General features: G+C 37.0%; 1 protein-coding gene across 11 annotated transcripts in view; it reads left to right on the plus strand.

Annotated features, from left to right (window-relative positions):
* ESRRG (estrogen related receptor gamma) overlaps positions 1 to 17,709 on the plus strand; it is a 371,585-nt gene extending 353,876 nt beyond the window's left edge. For all 11 annotated transcript variants that reach the window (XM_088161170.1, XM_014876869.2, XM_014876864.2 and 8 more), the window contains 2 exons: positions 2,735 to 3,004; positions 13,996 to 17,709. In XM_088161170.1, coding sequence (XP_088017296.1) covers positions 2,735 to 3,004; positions 13,996 to 14,240 — 515 coding nt within the window. In that variant the 3' untranslated portion in view covers positions 14,241 to 17,709. The remainder of the gene's footprint in view (positions 1 to 2,734; positions 3,005 to 13,995) is intronic.
* Positions 17,710 to 17,968: the final 259 nt, after the last annotated feature.

A 17,968-nucleotide genomic window follows, 5' to 3' on the forward strand; every position in this document is an offset into this window, starting at 1 on the left:
AATCTGTTATTTTAACTGTGATTTGTTGAACAGTTATTAAAAGGCATTGCTGTGATACAAGAGACATGCTGGATGCTTTCACATTTTCTGAAAAATCAAAACAAAACAAAACCAGATTAATTACAACTTGATTCAGCTTTGCATTCCCACGAGGGATGCCTTTAAAAGTTAAAACATGCTTTCACTGAACAGGCTTTCAAGGGAAAGTTACTTCGATCAGGAACAAAATAGTCATGTTGATTTGATTTATTATTGAAGAGTGGAACAGCATGCTTTATATTTGCCAGTTTTTCTATAATATAAAAAATTTCTTTTGATTTTTTTACGTGTCATATAAAAACAACTGGTATATTTACTGCTCCAGAATGCAGATTTTTCAAGAGTGCAGTACAATAAATTATATCAACATCCCATTTTCCCCCCTCACAGGGCATATGTAATTTTCTTTGACTGTGGCACACAATAAATGTTATTGAAACATAGTATTATTTATTTTTTAAAAAAGAAAACCAATGCCAACAAACATGTGTGAGAATAGGTAAGTGAATAAAAGAAGGAAGTTGGGGAATTTTCAGGAAAAAAGATAATAGAGAGAAATTGCAGGTTAAAGTTTTTTTAATCAAAACAGATTTTATTGCCTTTTTCTTAATTAAACCTCTCTGAAGTATGTGAAACATTGTTATACCTGAAAAATTGTTAATTTGTAAATCACAGGGACAAAAGGGCTCCACTGCAACTTTAAAGTTTCTATGCACGTAAATGTCAATAGAGTGCCTTCTCCATCATCAGCACTAAATTCACATTGATGCCTCTTTTCTTCTCTGTATTGATCCTTCCATGAGAACGTAGATTTGTATCTGTTAATTAATGCGTCCTGAAACAGCGTTTGTATTAATCAGGCAGATAAGAAAAATTGGATGCCTGCACCCTCATGACAACCGTAAAAGTGCTGGCCCTGATAAAATCGTGGATGGACCTCAATAAAAAAGTTCCTCCTTCCACTCAATAAACTAATCATCCTGCTTTTAATTATTCGGCAGAAAGATGTGTGGAGATTGGAGAATGTGTAAATCTATTTACTAACAGCAGTGTCTGGGAGGGAGAATGGGGCTGTCACAGGACGGTGCTGCAGGCTACATTCTCTGTCCATCTGCTGCTGCAGAAAAACTGGTTCTTGAAAGCCGGCAAGGAACAGAAATGTTGGAGCTAATTGAAATCACGAATTCCTCCTTATAACCTTTGAAATTATTATTTCTTCTCCACTTCCCTCTTATTTATTTTAATCACAGATGTGTTATTTTCCATTGTCACATCTTGAAGGCTTTCCTGTTGTTGTTGGATCAGGTTTTGTTGTTTTGTTTTGTTTTTTTTTTTAAGGCAGAGAGCTACAGTTCTATCACAAGACTCGAAAGACAGTAAGAGAAAATGAAAACAAATAAGGAGGGAGAGAAAAATGAGAGAGAGAGTGCATGCAGCCAGTTTTATGTTCCATTTTTTATGGATGCCTGGTGGTTTGGATGTGGGCTTTCCTTTTTTATTGTATTAGTTTTGCTGCTTAGTGCTTATAGAGAAAATCTTGTTTGGAGTAGATGCCTTGAAGATTTGCTAGCTTATGATACATTCTTGCATGACTGTAACTCTCGACTTTAAAAACAGAAAAATGCATTTAAGTGTAATTGAACGCCAAAAAGAATGTTCTTACAGCGGGAACCCTGTCAAAGGACATGTAAGCAACTCCATAAACAACTAAATGAAAGCCTCAGACATGTCTTAAGACCCTTTAAGAAAAGCTTGACTAATCCCCTTTGATGATTTTATTAAGTACTTGTGGTTGATGGTGCCAACTGGCAAACGGCTGCATTTCACCAACACGCCAGGAAAATCGCTTCCTCTCCCATATTGTTTTCTAGCACCTAATGTGATTGGGATATTAGCAGTTTGATATAATAAATTAACAGGTACTGTGAACAAGAGTCTAAAAGGTAAGGCAGCAAAGATGTTTGCCCTTAGTGATCCTGTTAGGAAAGACAGCATGGGGGGGGAAACCCCAAAAGTTAAATTCATTAAGAAGCATTTAATAAAATTTTGGTTGCCCTCACAAAAAGGATGGTGTGACTGCTATTCAGCTGGTACTTCAGTGTGCCACCCTGTTATTTCAACAAGTGTAGTGGAGCCAAGACAGAAGTGATTAGTGTCTTTTATGAGAAGGGTGGGTGTTGCTTCTCTTTTCCCCGAAGTTAAAGTTCACAAAGAATTTTTCTCTTTTTCATCCTTACCTTAATTCTATTAAAATATCAAATCTTCCCTTTTAATAAAGTTTTCTGTTTTTTTCTTGTAAATTATCCTTCTTGAATTATGGTTGTGGTGGATAGAGTAAGCAGATCCCTGTTTCACAACATTGTTTTTATAACTAAGCACAAGTATTTCAGAACAAAGAAGATATCATACAAATCACGGATTGCAACTGCAGTACCCCACAAATTAATATGATTTTTACAGGAAGAGAATGCAAATTCCTTCTTGTTTAAAACTTTTCTTTTGATTGTAAAATGGTTGATTTTTTATTGATTTACTTTCCTGTAGTAGGATGAGGAGGAGACACACAAAAGCAGAAGGGAGAATAATAGAATGCGTGCATGTTTTATGACAGTGTATATAAAAAGAAATCGAAAAGAGGATCAAATTTCCAAGTGTGCTTAATATTTTCCTGTTCTTTTTTTTTTTCCCTATTCAGGATTCTCCACTTTATCTCTAGCTGACCAGATGAGCCTTCTGCAGAGTGCTTGGATGGAGATCTTGATTCTCGGTGTTGTATACCGGTCACTTTCTTTTGAGGATGAGCTCGTATATGCTGAAGATTATATTATGGATGAAGACCAGTCCAAACTGGCAGGCCTTCTTGACCTTAACAATGCCATACTGCAGCTGGTAAAGAAATACAAGAGCATGAAGCTGGAGAAAGAAGAATTTGTCACCCTCAAAGCTATAGCACTTGCTAATTCAGGTTGGCAGAGTAGCATGACAGTTGCTACATTTTTAATGTCTTTCTTTCTTTTTCTTTCTTTCTTTCTTCCTTTCTTTCTTTCTTTCTTTCTTTCTTTCTTTCTTTCTTTCTTTCTTTCTTTCTTTCAAAATATTGCCTGTGTGCTGATTTAAAACAGGATTTTAGAAGAACGAATTGCTAATCAGACTTTAAATTTAAAAGGCAGCAAACAAAGCAGTACAAACGAAGAACACTTTCTGGTTCAAAGTAATTGTGGAGTATGTTCCTAAGGGAGTGGAGAATATTCCCCTGCATTATTTGGAGAGTGTTTTACAGGCAGGGATCCCTTCAAATTAATATAGATGTTGTTCTCCTAAATCCATTTCAGAATTCAGACAGGTCTCATCATTGCAATTAAAGCAAAAGAAAGGAGGAATATGCTATATATTTTCTCTTTAAAGGGAGCCACTGATTAGTTTGATAGACTGAATTCAGGATATGGGAGGAGGAAGGAAATTCATACTGAATCTCACAAGGACCACACCTTACCTTATGGATCCTTTTCATTTATGAGAGTGCTTCTGCAAAAAATTATTACCTGTGCAGCTAGAGTTAAAAAAAATCTCAGAATGAATTTTTCTTTTCTGCATTTGAATTTAAAAGTGCTGAACCAGTGAATACTGTCAGATAAGTAAAAATCGTTCGTGCTTTGTTGTTTTTCTTTTTGTGTCTCCTTAATGCTTTATTGTGGTCTTAAGTCCCTTTTAGCATTTGCATAAAGTTCACGATAGATCCCTCTTTAATGACGTGCCGATCATTAGATACCTGTGTGTCAATAACATGCTCTGATGCTATGTTCCATTGACAGTCACACCGTGCCCCTCCATCTGCTTTTGTTTTGACCCTATCTTTGAACTTTATCTTGGTTGCTGGCCAGTAGTTTTCCCTTTAATTACAAGAAGGAAACTGTCAATAAAATCTGTTAAATGGGATGCAATGAGTGGCTTGAATGGGCGGACGGCTATTTGTTCAAATTCTGCAGCATTCAAGGTATTGACAGTTTGTTTTCTGGGGCCATATGTGACGATCAATCTCAGGCTGGGCTCAGCCGCGCTGAAAAATGAAAAACCAGATTGCTTTTGCTTACTTGTGGATGACGACTTGTGATTTGGCGCGGTCCTAGTGAGATGAGACCTTCTGCCCAAATTGCCCCCCTGAGAGCCAGGACGCGTGACTGTTTTTAGAAATAATTTTTTAATTGATTTTGTAATTAACAGTTCATCTACAATATTGATGCATGAATCTTCAGATTGATAGGAGGGAAATTGTTTTCAACAATGAAGTTGTACTTTCCTATTTATCTTTGTAATGTGATTTAGCACTCTGCATTTTTAATTGGAAATATAATTCAAAAACATGCAAAGCCAAAATGCTTATTAGTTTCTTTGTAAAATATTCTCCACCCCACTAACTCTGCCCTTAATTTTAGAATATTATCTTATTCCAGATTAAACAAAATGCTGAAATGCCTCTCAAAGATCAAAATTATTCTTAATTGAAGATTTATTTATCATTTTTGACCATTGTAAATAGACGCTTGAGGATGCTTTGCAGCTCCAGGAAGGTTATTTCTCAAAATTGGTCATGCTTAATGATCAGAGCAAGAAAGTTATCTGCAATTAGGAGCCTAAATGGAGAAGGGCTTTTGTACTTATTTAAATTCTGTAATTCAAAGGCTGAATTAGAAATACTTCTGCAGTTTACTTGACAAAAAGGATGAGGGCTAGCATAGATGGATATGATGTTAAATACCACTCCCACCTTCCTCCCCACCCCCCCCCCAAAAAAAGATATGCAGTGTTTAAGTAATAATAAAAAATAACTGCTGCCAAAAAAAAGTTTAGTCATACACTGTGCATAGAGTGTATCAAAATCATCTGTAGCTTCATTAACTTCGCTGGAAATTACAACCAGGATAATGTCAGAGATAAATACAGTTCAGCATACTAAAATTCAGGGCACATTGAAGTGAAAACATTTCCTTCGCTCATCTTAAAAGAAATAAAATAGCTGTCTTAAAATGAAAGTGTTGCAAGGAAGAGTTAAAAAATAGCCCAGCCATTCCACTTCCCTTTCAACAGTGTTTCAGATACTGACATTCAGCATTTCAGCGTCAGGTTGTGCAGGCTTAGGGTACCAAACTTCTACCAGTTGTAGATGTAAAGTAGCACCTGCGGAATTGCAGCCCATTAGTGTTTCAGTTTACAAATGCTGCTGAAATTAAACTAAAATTTAAGTTGGATTAAATCTTTTTGTCTTTTTTTTAATAGACAAAAGCACAATAGCTTCTTTTCATATAACTAGGAACTTGGTTAATGAAAATGTAGCTATATAAAAAAATTAAAATTCCATTAGAAAATCAACCAGTAGCAATTCACATTTGAATATATTATTATTGCTACTTCTGCTTTCTTCCACTGTTTATTTTTCCAGTTTAAAATATATTAGCCTTTTTGTAGCTGTGGAGAGTATAAAAAGAAATCTTGGATGTTTCAGACTTTCTTGCCATATCCACACTGTCTAGAAAGATTCCCAGGTTGACTCTACTGTAAACAGTAGACAAAGATGGTTTTATAGCTCCATATCTGTGTTAGTGATTTATGATACAGTGTCATAGTACTTTCCCTGCTGGTGTTTGGAGGCAAGAAAAAGAAATTGTAGATTGTCTTCATATCGATTGTATTTTGTTTGAATAAATACCACAAGCTTTGTTTTGACCAACAAATCTCAGTAGTGCGAGCATTAAAACACACACTTTTCTTTAGGTCTGCAGAGCCCATTTGTGCAGTGCTGGAACTGAGATAATCCTGCCATTTGGTCCCTAAAAGGTGGGGAGGAGTAGCAGTTTTTCAGCGAGATTCTCTGACAGCCACTATCAAATGTTCCCCATGCAGGGCTGGCAGTGCCACACCAACTTCCATAAATTCCCAGAAATGCAAGATGTGGCTACGGTGCAGATTGTCACTGAGTTCAAACTGAGTGCCTATAGACTCTGGGAAGTTTAAATGCACGTGTAAGAGTACAACACTGGAATGTATAGACGTTTGAGTCATGCATACATTAAGTCTGTACAGGCATGATTTCAACAGTTACATTTAATATGTAAATATGGAATTTATCAGGTTAGATTTAAGCATCTGCATTGATTTGATAGTAATTAACACAGGCTTTATACTTCAGAGAAGTCACTCTTTCCTTGGCATTGTCCTTGTCCTGCCAGTGTCACGAGTTGCTCCCTTCTTTCCCTGCCTTCTGTACACAAGAGCCAGGAGGTGCCTGGAATCTGCGGGACGCGACTGCCCCGCGTTCCGCCTCACACCGCCCAAATGAGGCGAGCTGGCACCAATGAGCACTTTGTTTACCCACGCAGAAAATCAGCTTTGAATGGTTTCCAAAACATGCATGTACCAATTACTTCCTCGTGTGTAAGGGAAGGTGAAATATTTGCAAAATATGCTTGATGTGTACACAAGTGCAGGCACGCGCACGGGAACGCGCCGGCATGGAAAAGAGGGAAAGAGGAGCTGCTCATCTTTTCCATGCTAGGATGTGTTCCCGTGTATTGATTAAGATAATACTAAACAGGCAGTTGCAGGTGAGAAATTTTTTGAAATTGCCTAATCAGTAAGGACGAAATTGGGCCTCCAGGCCAAATGTTGTGGAGGAGCTTAGGAGTCACAACCAAGACCAGAGTTTAACAGAAGCTCGGTTCCCATCTAAGACCTAATGTAAGGAACTGGAGTGTCAAAAAATACATCAGCACATTTGAAAATCTGGTCTCTGTGCATCTGCTTAATACACTGCTGGCATCTTGAAAAACCTGACCCAATGTGGATGCTGGGTACTTAAAAGTACTGCCTTACACACTGCTGAAAATTTAATCTTAAATGCTAATACTGGCTGTGTAGCCTGTACCACAAGAAGGAGAAAAGGACTTCTGCTCACCTTCACATTTCTGGTCTTTGATATTAACTCTCTTAAGAAAAGAAAATTAAAAATAGCCTTTTCAGTACAGAAGGGTGTACAGAACCAAAAAGTACCTTGTGCATTTTAGCATAATGAAGTGCAGATCAATATTGGTGCCAGCAAAGTTACACTATCATCTCATCCTGATAAAAAATTAGTAAGTTCTTGTAAGTTTTTTAGCTTTCCAGGCACAGTGTACTCAGAGCACTAGGCTATCACCATTATATGATATTATCATAATAGAAATTAATTGGTAGAGCCCAACAAATCACTTACTCCACAGGACATCATTTTTATTCCCAGTGCATGTCACAACATGCTGTATTTAATTTCTAATAATGTCTACTTTTTTTTTCATTTTGTCTTATATAGTCATCTTGTTAGTGTTCAAATTCATGAATAAGACATATCTTGACTGGTCATATAAGTATACACACAAACACACATAGCTGTGTGTTGAGGGTGTGTTACCAGTCTTTATTTATTTATATTTGACAAGTATAAATAGCAAGGTCTTAACTCTTTTGTGTAGTTTTGTATAGAGAATAGTACAGCATAGAAACAAATTTTTAGGAAAGTTTTCATGTTGCTTGCAGTTTATTCGTCTATTCCATTTTCATGTAATCAAGTAAATGACACCCACAATTTTCAGAGAAAACAAGTAACTCTGTTACTAGTTGCTTAATGCTGGCATTAGGAAATGGCAGGTGAGTTAATCAGTGGTTAATTAATAGTTAATCAGTGGTTAATCATATTTTTTTCTTCTTTTCTGGAAGCTGCTCTAGTAACTGAGTAACTTGGACCTGTTCCTCACTTAGTTAGGGAATAAGCAGATAGTATTTACATGTTAGTAGCATGAGAGTCACACAGAAGTGAGGCCAAACTTAGTTGCCCTCAGTGGTAATTGTGGTAATTTCTTATATCTTAAATAGATCTTATATATTAAATAAAAAGTACTTCAAAGTCTTCATTCAGCATTTTCTTATAGTTGGTGTCTCACCCCCCAGCTCTATCATTTGTGTTCCCTTTTTTTCCAGGCTTTTATTTAGCCTATGGTGTAGGGTCTTGAACCAGTTCATAGTGTGCTGCTTGTTCTGCTTTGCAGCAAATATTCCTGTATTTATTGCCCTCACTACCTCTTCTAGCAGAAAATAACCCATTTCAGGAATAAAAAAGAAAATGTTGGTTTACTATGTTGTAATTTCTTTTTGCCAGTGGTTTTAGTTTATTGCTAATCCAGTTAGTCCCTGAAATAAACTTTACATTCTGTAAAGTAATTTCTTTTCTTATACACCTTAATTTCCTACTGTGTTTTAAAAACTGGTTCGAGACTTCAGTTTTTATCTCTTCTGGAAAGTAGGCCAAACCAGGGCAATCCAGACTAAGGCCTCATTCACTAAAATCAATCACACAAGCCTTTGTTTTCGGTTTTCACTGCCTATAATTCCTATAGAAAAGGAATTCTTAATTTATTCTGCTTTCATTTTCAGCATCTGTTCCAACTGAAGTGTCTGTTTCCAATAGAATACTCCACATATCAGACCATTTTTGCCATATTCTTTTGTAAGGGACAATATTCAGTTTGCCTCTATGCTTACCTCTTAGCCTAACCATGCAGATCCCAGCAAACAGTTCTACTCAGGAAAAACAGGCAGGTCAAAATGAAGTATATTTGTTTACCCAACACAGGCAGGGCCAAAGTAATCCAGCTCTGGATGGGAAAAGGACAGGAATTCTTGTTGGATGAGGAAACCAAGAACCTGGTTTGATTTGCAATTGGCAATTTCTGTGGGTTGCTTCTGTCTTAAGCAGTATGCTTTTCAAAATGTCACTGTGTTGTGTTTCTCATAAAAAGATACAGAAACAGAATGTGGGCAAGCAGTTTGTGTCCTTGTGTAAATCTGGTATGTGTTTCGTGGGAGAGGAAGGGGTTCTGTAGTTCTGGGAACAATTCACCCATTAATAAACACTGCAGTGGGTTTTGTGGTGTTTTTGGATTTGCAGTACAATCTAGATAAAAAAATCTCTTTTATTTGAGACATAACCGTATTAGGATTTTTTTTCATCCTTACATAAAGCAAAAACCATTTTGCTTTTTGTTCTTAATCTTGATCCCATACAGTTCTTCCAGGATCCTACAGCTTTCTAAAGAGATTTCTCCAGATTGAGTTTGTGAACTGCTCAGCTGTATGGACTCAGAAACATCACAGCAGTTGCTATATTTCAAGTACTTATTGGTATCTACCTCAACAGTGGTTTGCCAGCATCTTTATGTGTGTGCTCACTGCTGCATGCTCCCTGCTGCTTGATTCACTGTCCTATTTTCTTTTTGCTGTCTGAAATTTTTGACATGAAGAAACACTTCACTTAAGACCTCTGGTTTTCTTCCACTTCTGAGTGATGTTATATACAAAATATATAGATACTAGCCTTTAACTTTCCTCAAAGCAAGGTTTTGAGAGGTTTCCTTGCCCTTAGTACAGGTGCTTTCCAATTTCTAGCCAGTTTTCTCCCTTTGTGATGTGTTCTAAATGATTCCTGGGTGGCTGGATGTTTGTTTGCTGCATTTGAGATGAAGCTTGAATTTTAAATGAGGTAGATTGTAATCTGAGTTTCTGTCTGGACCTTGTCGTGTTTTTCTTGAATGAGAACTCCAGTTTTCTCCTATTTCCGTGCAATGATCTGATCAATCAGCTGATCAGAAGAGCTACAATTCTATTTTCCCATCCTGTGATGGTGAAAGAAAGCATTTGCAAGGATAGGATGAGATTCTCCAAGCAGAGCTCAATGAGTCCATGTCCTCATTTGTTGATCTCACTCTTTCCCGTGGGCAGCTTTGATCAGGAACAACTTCTTCCCTGGCAGGAAAATCCCGTGTTCTCAGCAGTTGTATCAACAAGTCTTGTGTTTGTCTGTCTTCAGTTTCACCAGCCTGGTATCATCAGTTTTTGCTGGGCCTTTACCATCAAATTCTGCTGTCTTTCAAATTACACTTTGAAATGACCCTGTTTAATTTCATTATTTACATAGGTTCTGGTTTTTAAGTGTGTTACATCTGGTTGTAGGTTTCCTTTGGATATTATCTGTGTGGGATGTAATTGTAAATTATTCAGACTGCCTGCAAAGCCACTTACAAAAAACCCCAGACCATCCCATAAACAAAAAGGTTTTTCATGGTATAGGAAGAACATTCAAACTCCCTTATAATTCAATTTCATATCTTCTGTGGAATTCTTCCTTTATTTCTAGATTGTCACACAAATTGTGTTTCCTTAAATTCTAGCAGTTCTTCATGTCCATCGCTGAGGATTGGGTTTATCCCAATACATGAGCAATATTTAGCAACAAGTCAGCCTACTCTGAATTCACTTCTGCATCTGCCAGTCTGTAGTTACTGAAAAGATTTCTCTCTTTTATTTTTCCTCCTCTTTTCCCCTTGGCTAGTTCAGCATTTTCAACCATTTTCCTTATTTTCAAAGGCTTACACCTGAGGGATTAAGATCTACATTTGTTTAATATTGGGAATAAAGTGGAAGTTCCAGACGACAAGGCTAAAAGTTGAAGAAGGATTTTTGTAGAGATTAATATTTTCCTGAGCAATCTGCAAGCTGAATCATGGTCTAATTAAATAGCACAGATTTATTGAGTTTGCATTTAAACATTGGCAGACCCTAGAATGAGTACAGCTGAAATGAGTTGGAATCTCTTCTGTAAATGGGGAGTTAAATTATCATAGTAATTTGATTACATAATTTTTAAATCTTTCAAGCTAAATCACCATTTTTAAAAGAACAGTTTGAAGTCTTAATCACCACTGGAATTGCCCCTCTCTCTGCTGTTTTTTCTTACCCTATTCCTTGTGACCGAATCTGTTCCCCAGGGCACAGCTTCCTGAACTGCTCCATGAGCCACCATTTGGGGGTGGAGAGCTGGCTGATCACATTCTTCCCAGCTACTAAATTAATTTCAAAGATAGCAACAAATCCATTAAATGCTTCAGTACTATTACTTTTCAGTGTAAATAATTGTCCTGTTTACCAGAGGGATGGTACACAATCCACCCCTGCAAGGAGAGGGTAAGAGCCCTTGTGTTTGGATGTTTTCCATACAGTGGAAAGTTTTACAGCGTGAAATGTAATAGCTGTGTCAGAGGGCAGGTTTTGATTCCTTTCTGGGGGATGTTCTTTTCCCTCCTCACTCAGTTTCATTGTAAGTAATATGGAGAGTGTAGACATTCCTAATGCTGCAGGCTAAACTGCTGTCCAAACTGCAAAGTTAAACATCTTAGGCAAATTTCACCTCTGTGTGAAAAATATATTTAGTCTGGACTCCATCCATCTACTTGCAAACTTATGGTTACTGTTACAAATACTGATTCTGGGGAAAAAAACAGGCCAGTTTTGTAAAGGGTTGAAAACTAAACCTTTATAGTCACATTCTCCAGAAAGACCTGCCTCTTCATGCAGTATGGTATAAAGAGAAAAAAAAAAGTAATAAGAGCAGTCAGTCTTTAGGACTCACCAAGGATTTGTTGCAGATGAAATGCTCCTATTTGGTTCCCCAGCAAATCTGGCCTTGGCACTGTGGATCTGGGGAGAGGAGGAAAAGATGTGTATTTTCTGCACAAACAGTGCATGGTTTATGGAAAAATTACTTGGAGTAGCAGACTGTGTGTTCTGTAGCCCAGCAGTGAATATCCGAGGACTTGGTAAAGAGTTAGGGAGTAAAGACAGCAATGGTTTTGGAGATTGCATTCCAAATTAAGCCTGATGGCTGGACCCTGTGCTTAAGACATCAGTCACGTCTGTATGTGTGTGTTAGCATGTCTGTATCGATTACATCTGTTTGTAGGACACAGAATTCAGGGCTTTTCTCTTATTGACACAGAATTACTGAATAAAATTACCATATTAGAAAACTATCAAAAATGTATGGATTCGGGGAATGGTCTCACATTAATTAGAACTAAATTTTGCTAGAAGTAATATTTGCCTGTCATCTTTTTCAAAATGTTGTAGCCTCTTTCATCCCTAAGAGAGAGAGATTTCTGTGTCTGTGCTTTCAGCACAGTGCACCTTGATGTGCAGCATCACATCCCAGCAGTGTATGTCTTAGCTGCATGCTTCTTAGAGCATGTATTCACTAAGACTCAGAATTATTAAACATGTAAAATTCCCATAGGACTCCATTATGTGTAATTAACAGATAAACTGTCATCAGAATCAATAAAACGTGCTAAATGATCCAAACTTGTATATAATTAAGTGTCTGTTTTAGAGCGAGAGCTGCAACTTTTGTTTTTTTTTTTTTCTTTTCAATTTGCACATTTGTTTTGACAATAAGAGCTGGAACACGTTTTCTTAACCTGTTATTTACTGGTTTGTGTTTCAGTTTACATGTTTGTATTTGAAAGGAGACAGGTATTTACTATCTGGCCTAATTATCTGAGGAAACAGTTCCATGTCAGCTTTTAGAAAATTAATCTTAGATGCATCTTTATTCTGTGAACATAATTCAGATATTTGAAGCACGTGCAAAATTTGATGTTTAATCATCAATAGGGTAAAACATGAGGCTCTCTCAAATACTGATGCAGAGCATCAGAATGCTTGTTAAAGGGTATGGAAATGATGACGGAAGTAATTCCTACACCATCCAGCCCCTCAGTTCTTGTTCTGTCTGAGAACAGGAACTTTGTTCAAAACCCAAAAATTAGGATGCAAAGCAGTGTTATTTTGAGTTTTCAGAGATTAACTTTAATTGTTCCATGTCCCAGATTCACCCTGAGCAAAGCTTGAAGAGCGTGGCCTGTCCCTGGGTCTTGTACCCCCTTCCAGCAGTTGTATTTTCATGTGGTGTTTTATTGGCTCTGTAAGTCTGTTGACCATCCCAATTTTGGTATCTGATAGGGGCTGTTTGGTGGCCTCTTTCACCTACAATTGTTTTTCTTTACTTGCATTCACCTCATTTTGGACCACATCAGGGTTTCTTTGGCATTTATGACTACATAAAAGTCAGAGAATTAGGGCTGTTCATCCCAAGTCATCTCAGCATGGTCCAGTAACTGCGTGTTCTCAGGGACATCTTCACTTTCTGTATCTATCCAGTTGAGGGGTTTACAGTTATTTCAGTTAGATATTTTCTCTTTATTTCACACTTCCATTGCTTTAATCTTTTCGGGTCATGTAGCAGTTTAGTTTAGTTCCTGGTGTGTGTTGCGTCTGGGCCTGTCACTCAATACCTACACCACCAAGGCATCTCACCTGCAAAGGTGCAGGGCAGGGTGTTCTCTTCGAGTCTTCTATAAAAAATGCAAAACCCCAACACTAACAAGATAAACTGCTGTCTGTGGGGGTGAGAGAGAAGGATTGCACCTTGTAGGAGATGTTAGCTTCACCGAACAAAAGCTGTTCAGGAACATGCTAAGCGTTACCTGTCTGCCTGAATATGCCTGAGGGAGAAAAAATTTGCTAAACCTACCAGGAAATCCCTTCAAACCAGCGTTTCTCCTGTGTTGCTGCAGTAGTCCTAATCCCACAGTGTTTCTGAGTACTGGTGATGTCCATGGCTTCCAAGTGGGCAGCCTTGGAACCTGACACAGAATTTTGCTGAGCTTTTCCACCGTAGGGCATCCTTGCTTTATCCTTGCTTCCCGGATAAAATGCAGCCCTCCATTCCTTCAGCCCCTTGGCACTGTCATTCCTTCAAAGCAGTGACCATACAGATGGTTTGGGGAGCACTGAGGGTGACCTGTTTCACTTGTTTGAGGAGGATGAGGAGAAGAATTACTTACCCAAGAGTTAATTGTACATTTGTAGTTCCTCAGCATTTCAATACACTTTCCTAAAGGTCAGTACAGAAATTAATGGGTAATTATCTTCCCTCTTTGTGGAAGAGGACGGGCAGAACCAGTGAAAGCATTGTGCAGCGCTATCGAACTCCTGGCACACCAAACTGAAACCTCCTGTTGCTCCTTTGTTTTGCAGACTCAATGCACATAGAGGATGTTGAGGCAGTGCAGAAACTCCAGGATGTCTTACATGAGGCTCTGCAGGATTACGAGGCCGGGCAGCACATGGAAGATCCTCGTCGTGCAGGCAAGATGTTGATGACTCTCCCGCTTCTGAGGCAAACCTCCACCAAGGCTGTGCAGCATTTCTACAACATCAAACTGGAAGGCAAAGTCCCCATGCACAAACTTTTTTTGGAAATGCTGGAGGCCAAGGTCTGACTAAAGCATCATGGGCATCCCCATCATGCACGTTTTAAAAAAAAAAAAAAAAAGAAAAAAAAAGGGAAAATAAACAGGATAATAATGGCAAAGAAACTTAGTGTTTAATTAAGGAAAAAATGACTAAATGACTGCACTGATATTTAGCAGCAAGACTGTGAAGCAGCTTTCAACTTTTTCTTCTGTGTCTTTCTGATGCAGTTTTTTCTTTTCCTTTTCCTTTTCTCCCTTTTCCTTTCTGTTCTTTCCTTTCCTTTTTTCCTTTTTCTCTTTTTTTTTTCCTTTGCTGCTGAACTTTTTAAAAGAGGTCTCTAATTGAAGAGAGATGGAAGCCAGGCCTGCCAAAGGATGGAAATCCATAATATGGATGCCAGTGAACTTATTATGAACCATAATGTCCCCAATGACAAAGGAATCAAAGAGAGAAGCACCGTACCTAGCAGTACAGTACAACACGATGAACTGACTGAATGCAGTATTAGATTTCATAGGAGCAGTCTCTAATTAGACGACTAAAGCGACGATGCATCGGCTGCTTCTTATCATTGCATTTTCCATCTAGATCAGTTACAGCCATTTGATTCCTTAATTGTTTTTTCAAGTCTTCCAGATATTTCTTAGGTTAGCTACGATGTAACTTTTTCAGGGAATAGTTTAAGCTTTATTCATTCATGCAATACTAAAGAGAAAGAAATACTGCATTTTTGTGCTGGCTTGAACAATGATGAACAATAATGAAGGACAAATGAATCCTGAAGGAAGATTTTTTTAAATGTTTTGTTTCTTCTTACTAATGGAGATTTTTTTGTACCAGCTTTACCAGTTTTCAGCCATTTATTAATGTGGGAATTTATCTTACTAAAGCAATAGTCGAAGGGAAGGTGCATATTATCACGGATGCAATTTATGTTGTGTGCCAGTCTGGTCCAAAACATCCAGTTTCTTAACATGAGCTCCAGTTTATAACTAAATGTTCACTGACTCAAAGGATTAGATTACACCTGCAGTATATCCGAGTAGTCTGCCATACAAATACTCCATGTCAAATACCAATCCGTAACGGTGTTAGGAGACAGCGGCTGCGCAGCGGCCGCCGAGTGATTTCTAACTGCTTCAGTTGCAAATGAACGAGATACGACTGCCTGTTTGCAAAATTGTAACCTCACAAAACCCTATCAACCTGCAGTAGCTTAGAGGCCACCAGGCAAATGCCGCCGTTTGCAAAATTAAGAAATCAGAGTAGTAGACTTCTGACCAAATTGAAGAATTTAACACTTCTATACCTTATTTATTGATTTAGATTTTCGTTTGTAAATGGCGAACCTTAACAAGTAGCTAAACCAGTATATGTGCTTTTCAACCAGTATTGTCACAGCATGAAAGTCAGTCAGTTTCAAGACTGTTACGAGGTGTAATCTAATGTATAAACCGATTAGATGCCCCCAGAAAACTACAGTCGCTAAATAACCAATAAACAATAACCTCCATCAAATGCTATACCAATGTACCAGTGTTAGTAGCTGCTCCCTGTACTATGTGAACATCCTTATTCTATGTACACAGATGTAATTAAAATTGTAATCCTAACAAACAAAAGAAATGTAGTTCAGCTTTTCAATGTTTCATGTTTGCTGTGCTTTTCTGAATTTTTATGTTGCATTCAAAGACTGTTGTCTTGTTCTTCTTGTGGTGTTTGGATTCTTGTGGTGTGTGCTTATAGACACAGGGTAGAATTAGAGACAATATTGGATGTACAATTCCTCAGGAGATTACAGTAGTATATTCTATTCCTTACCGGTAATAAAGTTCTTCCTAGTAATAATTAAGAGATCGAAACTCCAAACAAATACTCGTTATGAACAGATACACACTGAAATCATAATATTTTCAAAACAAGGGATAATTTCTGTAACAGTTTATTATAGAATACCAATGTATAGCTTAGAAATAAAACTTTGAATATTTCAAGATTATAGATAAGTCTAATTTTTAAATGCTGTAAATATAGCTTTTATTCAATCATCTCTCAGATGTTGTTATTAAATCGCTCTGTGTTGTTGCAAAACTTTTTTGGTGCGGACAAGTTTCCAAAACTATTGCTACGTTGTGTGCTTTAAACAAAATAACAATGGGCCGATGCTTTCTCGGCCTCATGCTAGGAAAAAAAAAAAAACTGTGTATCTATCATTAGCTATATGGGACTATATTGTAGATTGTGTTTTCTCAGTAGAGAAGTGACTGTAGTGTGATTCTAGGTAAATCATCATTAGCAATTCATTCAGATGGTCAATAACTTGAAATTTATAGCTGTGATAGGAGTTCAGAAATTGGCACATCCCTTTTGAAAAATGTCAAAAAAAAATACAACTCCTGGGAAAAAGGTGCTGATTCTATAAGATTATTTATATATGTAAGAGTGCAAAAAATAAAAAAGTTTATTTTCCAGAAAGTTTGTGCAGGGTTTAAGTTGCTACTGTTCAAGTACACTATATATATATAAATATATAATATAAATATTGTTTTTGCTGTATCACATTAAAGAACTTGGGCTTCAGGGTCAATAGCCAATCAACTAGAAGTATACAAAAAACACACAAAAAATGGAGATGTGTTAAAGGCACACGGTGCAAACTTTAGTTTTCATTTTCTGTAATTTTTTGGAGCTGCAAAAGAACAAGTATCTCAAGACTGTAAAACCATTACCTGAAACTTAGCTAAAAAAAACTGCACGGGCTTTATAATGTTGTTCATCTTAAACCTTGCTGGAGAAGAGTTCTTTCAAGACCACTTACTTAATGTGAAGTGTTGGGAAAATTTCAAAGGGTGTATGTTTTAGCCATAACAATTTAATTTCTATTTTTGCTTCATTTTTTAATTTTTTCTTATTTAAAGCAATATGATTGTGTAACTCCCAGAAGTTACACATTTGTTTCAATCAGATCAGATTGTTGTATTTATTCCACTATTTTGCATTTAAATGATAACATAAAAAGATATAAAAAATTAAAACTGCTATTTTTCTTATAGAAGAGAAAATGGGTGTTGGTGATTGTATTTTAATTATTTAAGCGTCTCTGTTTACCTGCCTAGGAAAACATTTTACGGCAGTCTTATCGTGCAAAGATCGCAAAAGGACAAAAAAAATTAAACTGCTTATAATAATCCAGGAGTTGCATAATAGCCAGTAGTTAAAAACCGAAACAAAACAACAAATGAAAACAAACATGTCTATAGCTGTAGATGGGCTTCACATCTGTATAGCAATCAACTGTATATTTTTGTGATGTGTATCATACCGTGTGCTCCAACCAATGTCCATTTGTGTAAATGTATTTATTTTATATTGTATATATTGTTAAATGCAAAAAGGAGATATGATTCTGTAACTCCAATCAGTTCAGATGTGTAACTCAAATTATTATGCCTTTCAGGATGATGGTAGAGCAATATTAAACAAGCTTCCACTTTTGATTGCTTTTATTTTATTTTTTGTGTTGTGGGGTTTTTTTGGTTTTGTTTTCTTTTTTGGAGGAGGAAACAGAGCAATTAGCGTTGCCTTTTGTTACTTCCATTCAAAACGGAGCCAGCGTTTGCACTTCTCCCTTAAAGTACGATATGAGTGTAAATAAATGCTATATAAAGCCTTGTCAGAATGAATTCCAGTGTGGTACAAGACATTTTGCATACTCTTAAATATGCAAAATGTCTCATAGCACATTAGAATTCAG

Source organism: Sturnus vulgaris, chromosome 3 (assembly GCF_052056855.1).
Source record: "Sturnus vulgaris isolate bStuVul1 chromosome 3, bStuVul1.hap1, whole genome shotgun sequence".
Lineage (NCBI taxonomy): Eukaryota > Metazoa > Chordata > Aves > Passeriformes > Sturnidae > Sturnus > Sturnus vulgaris.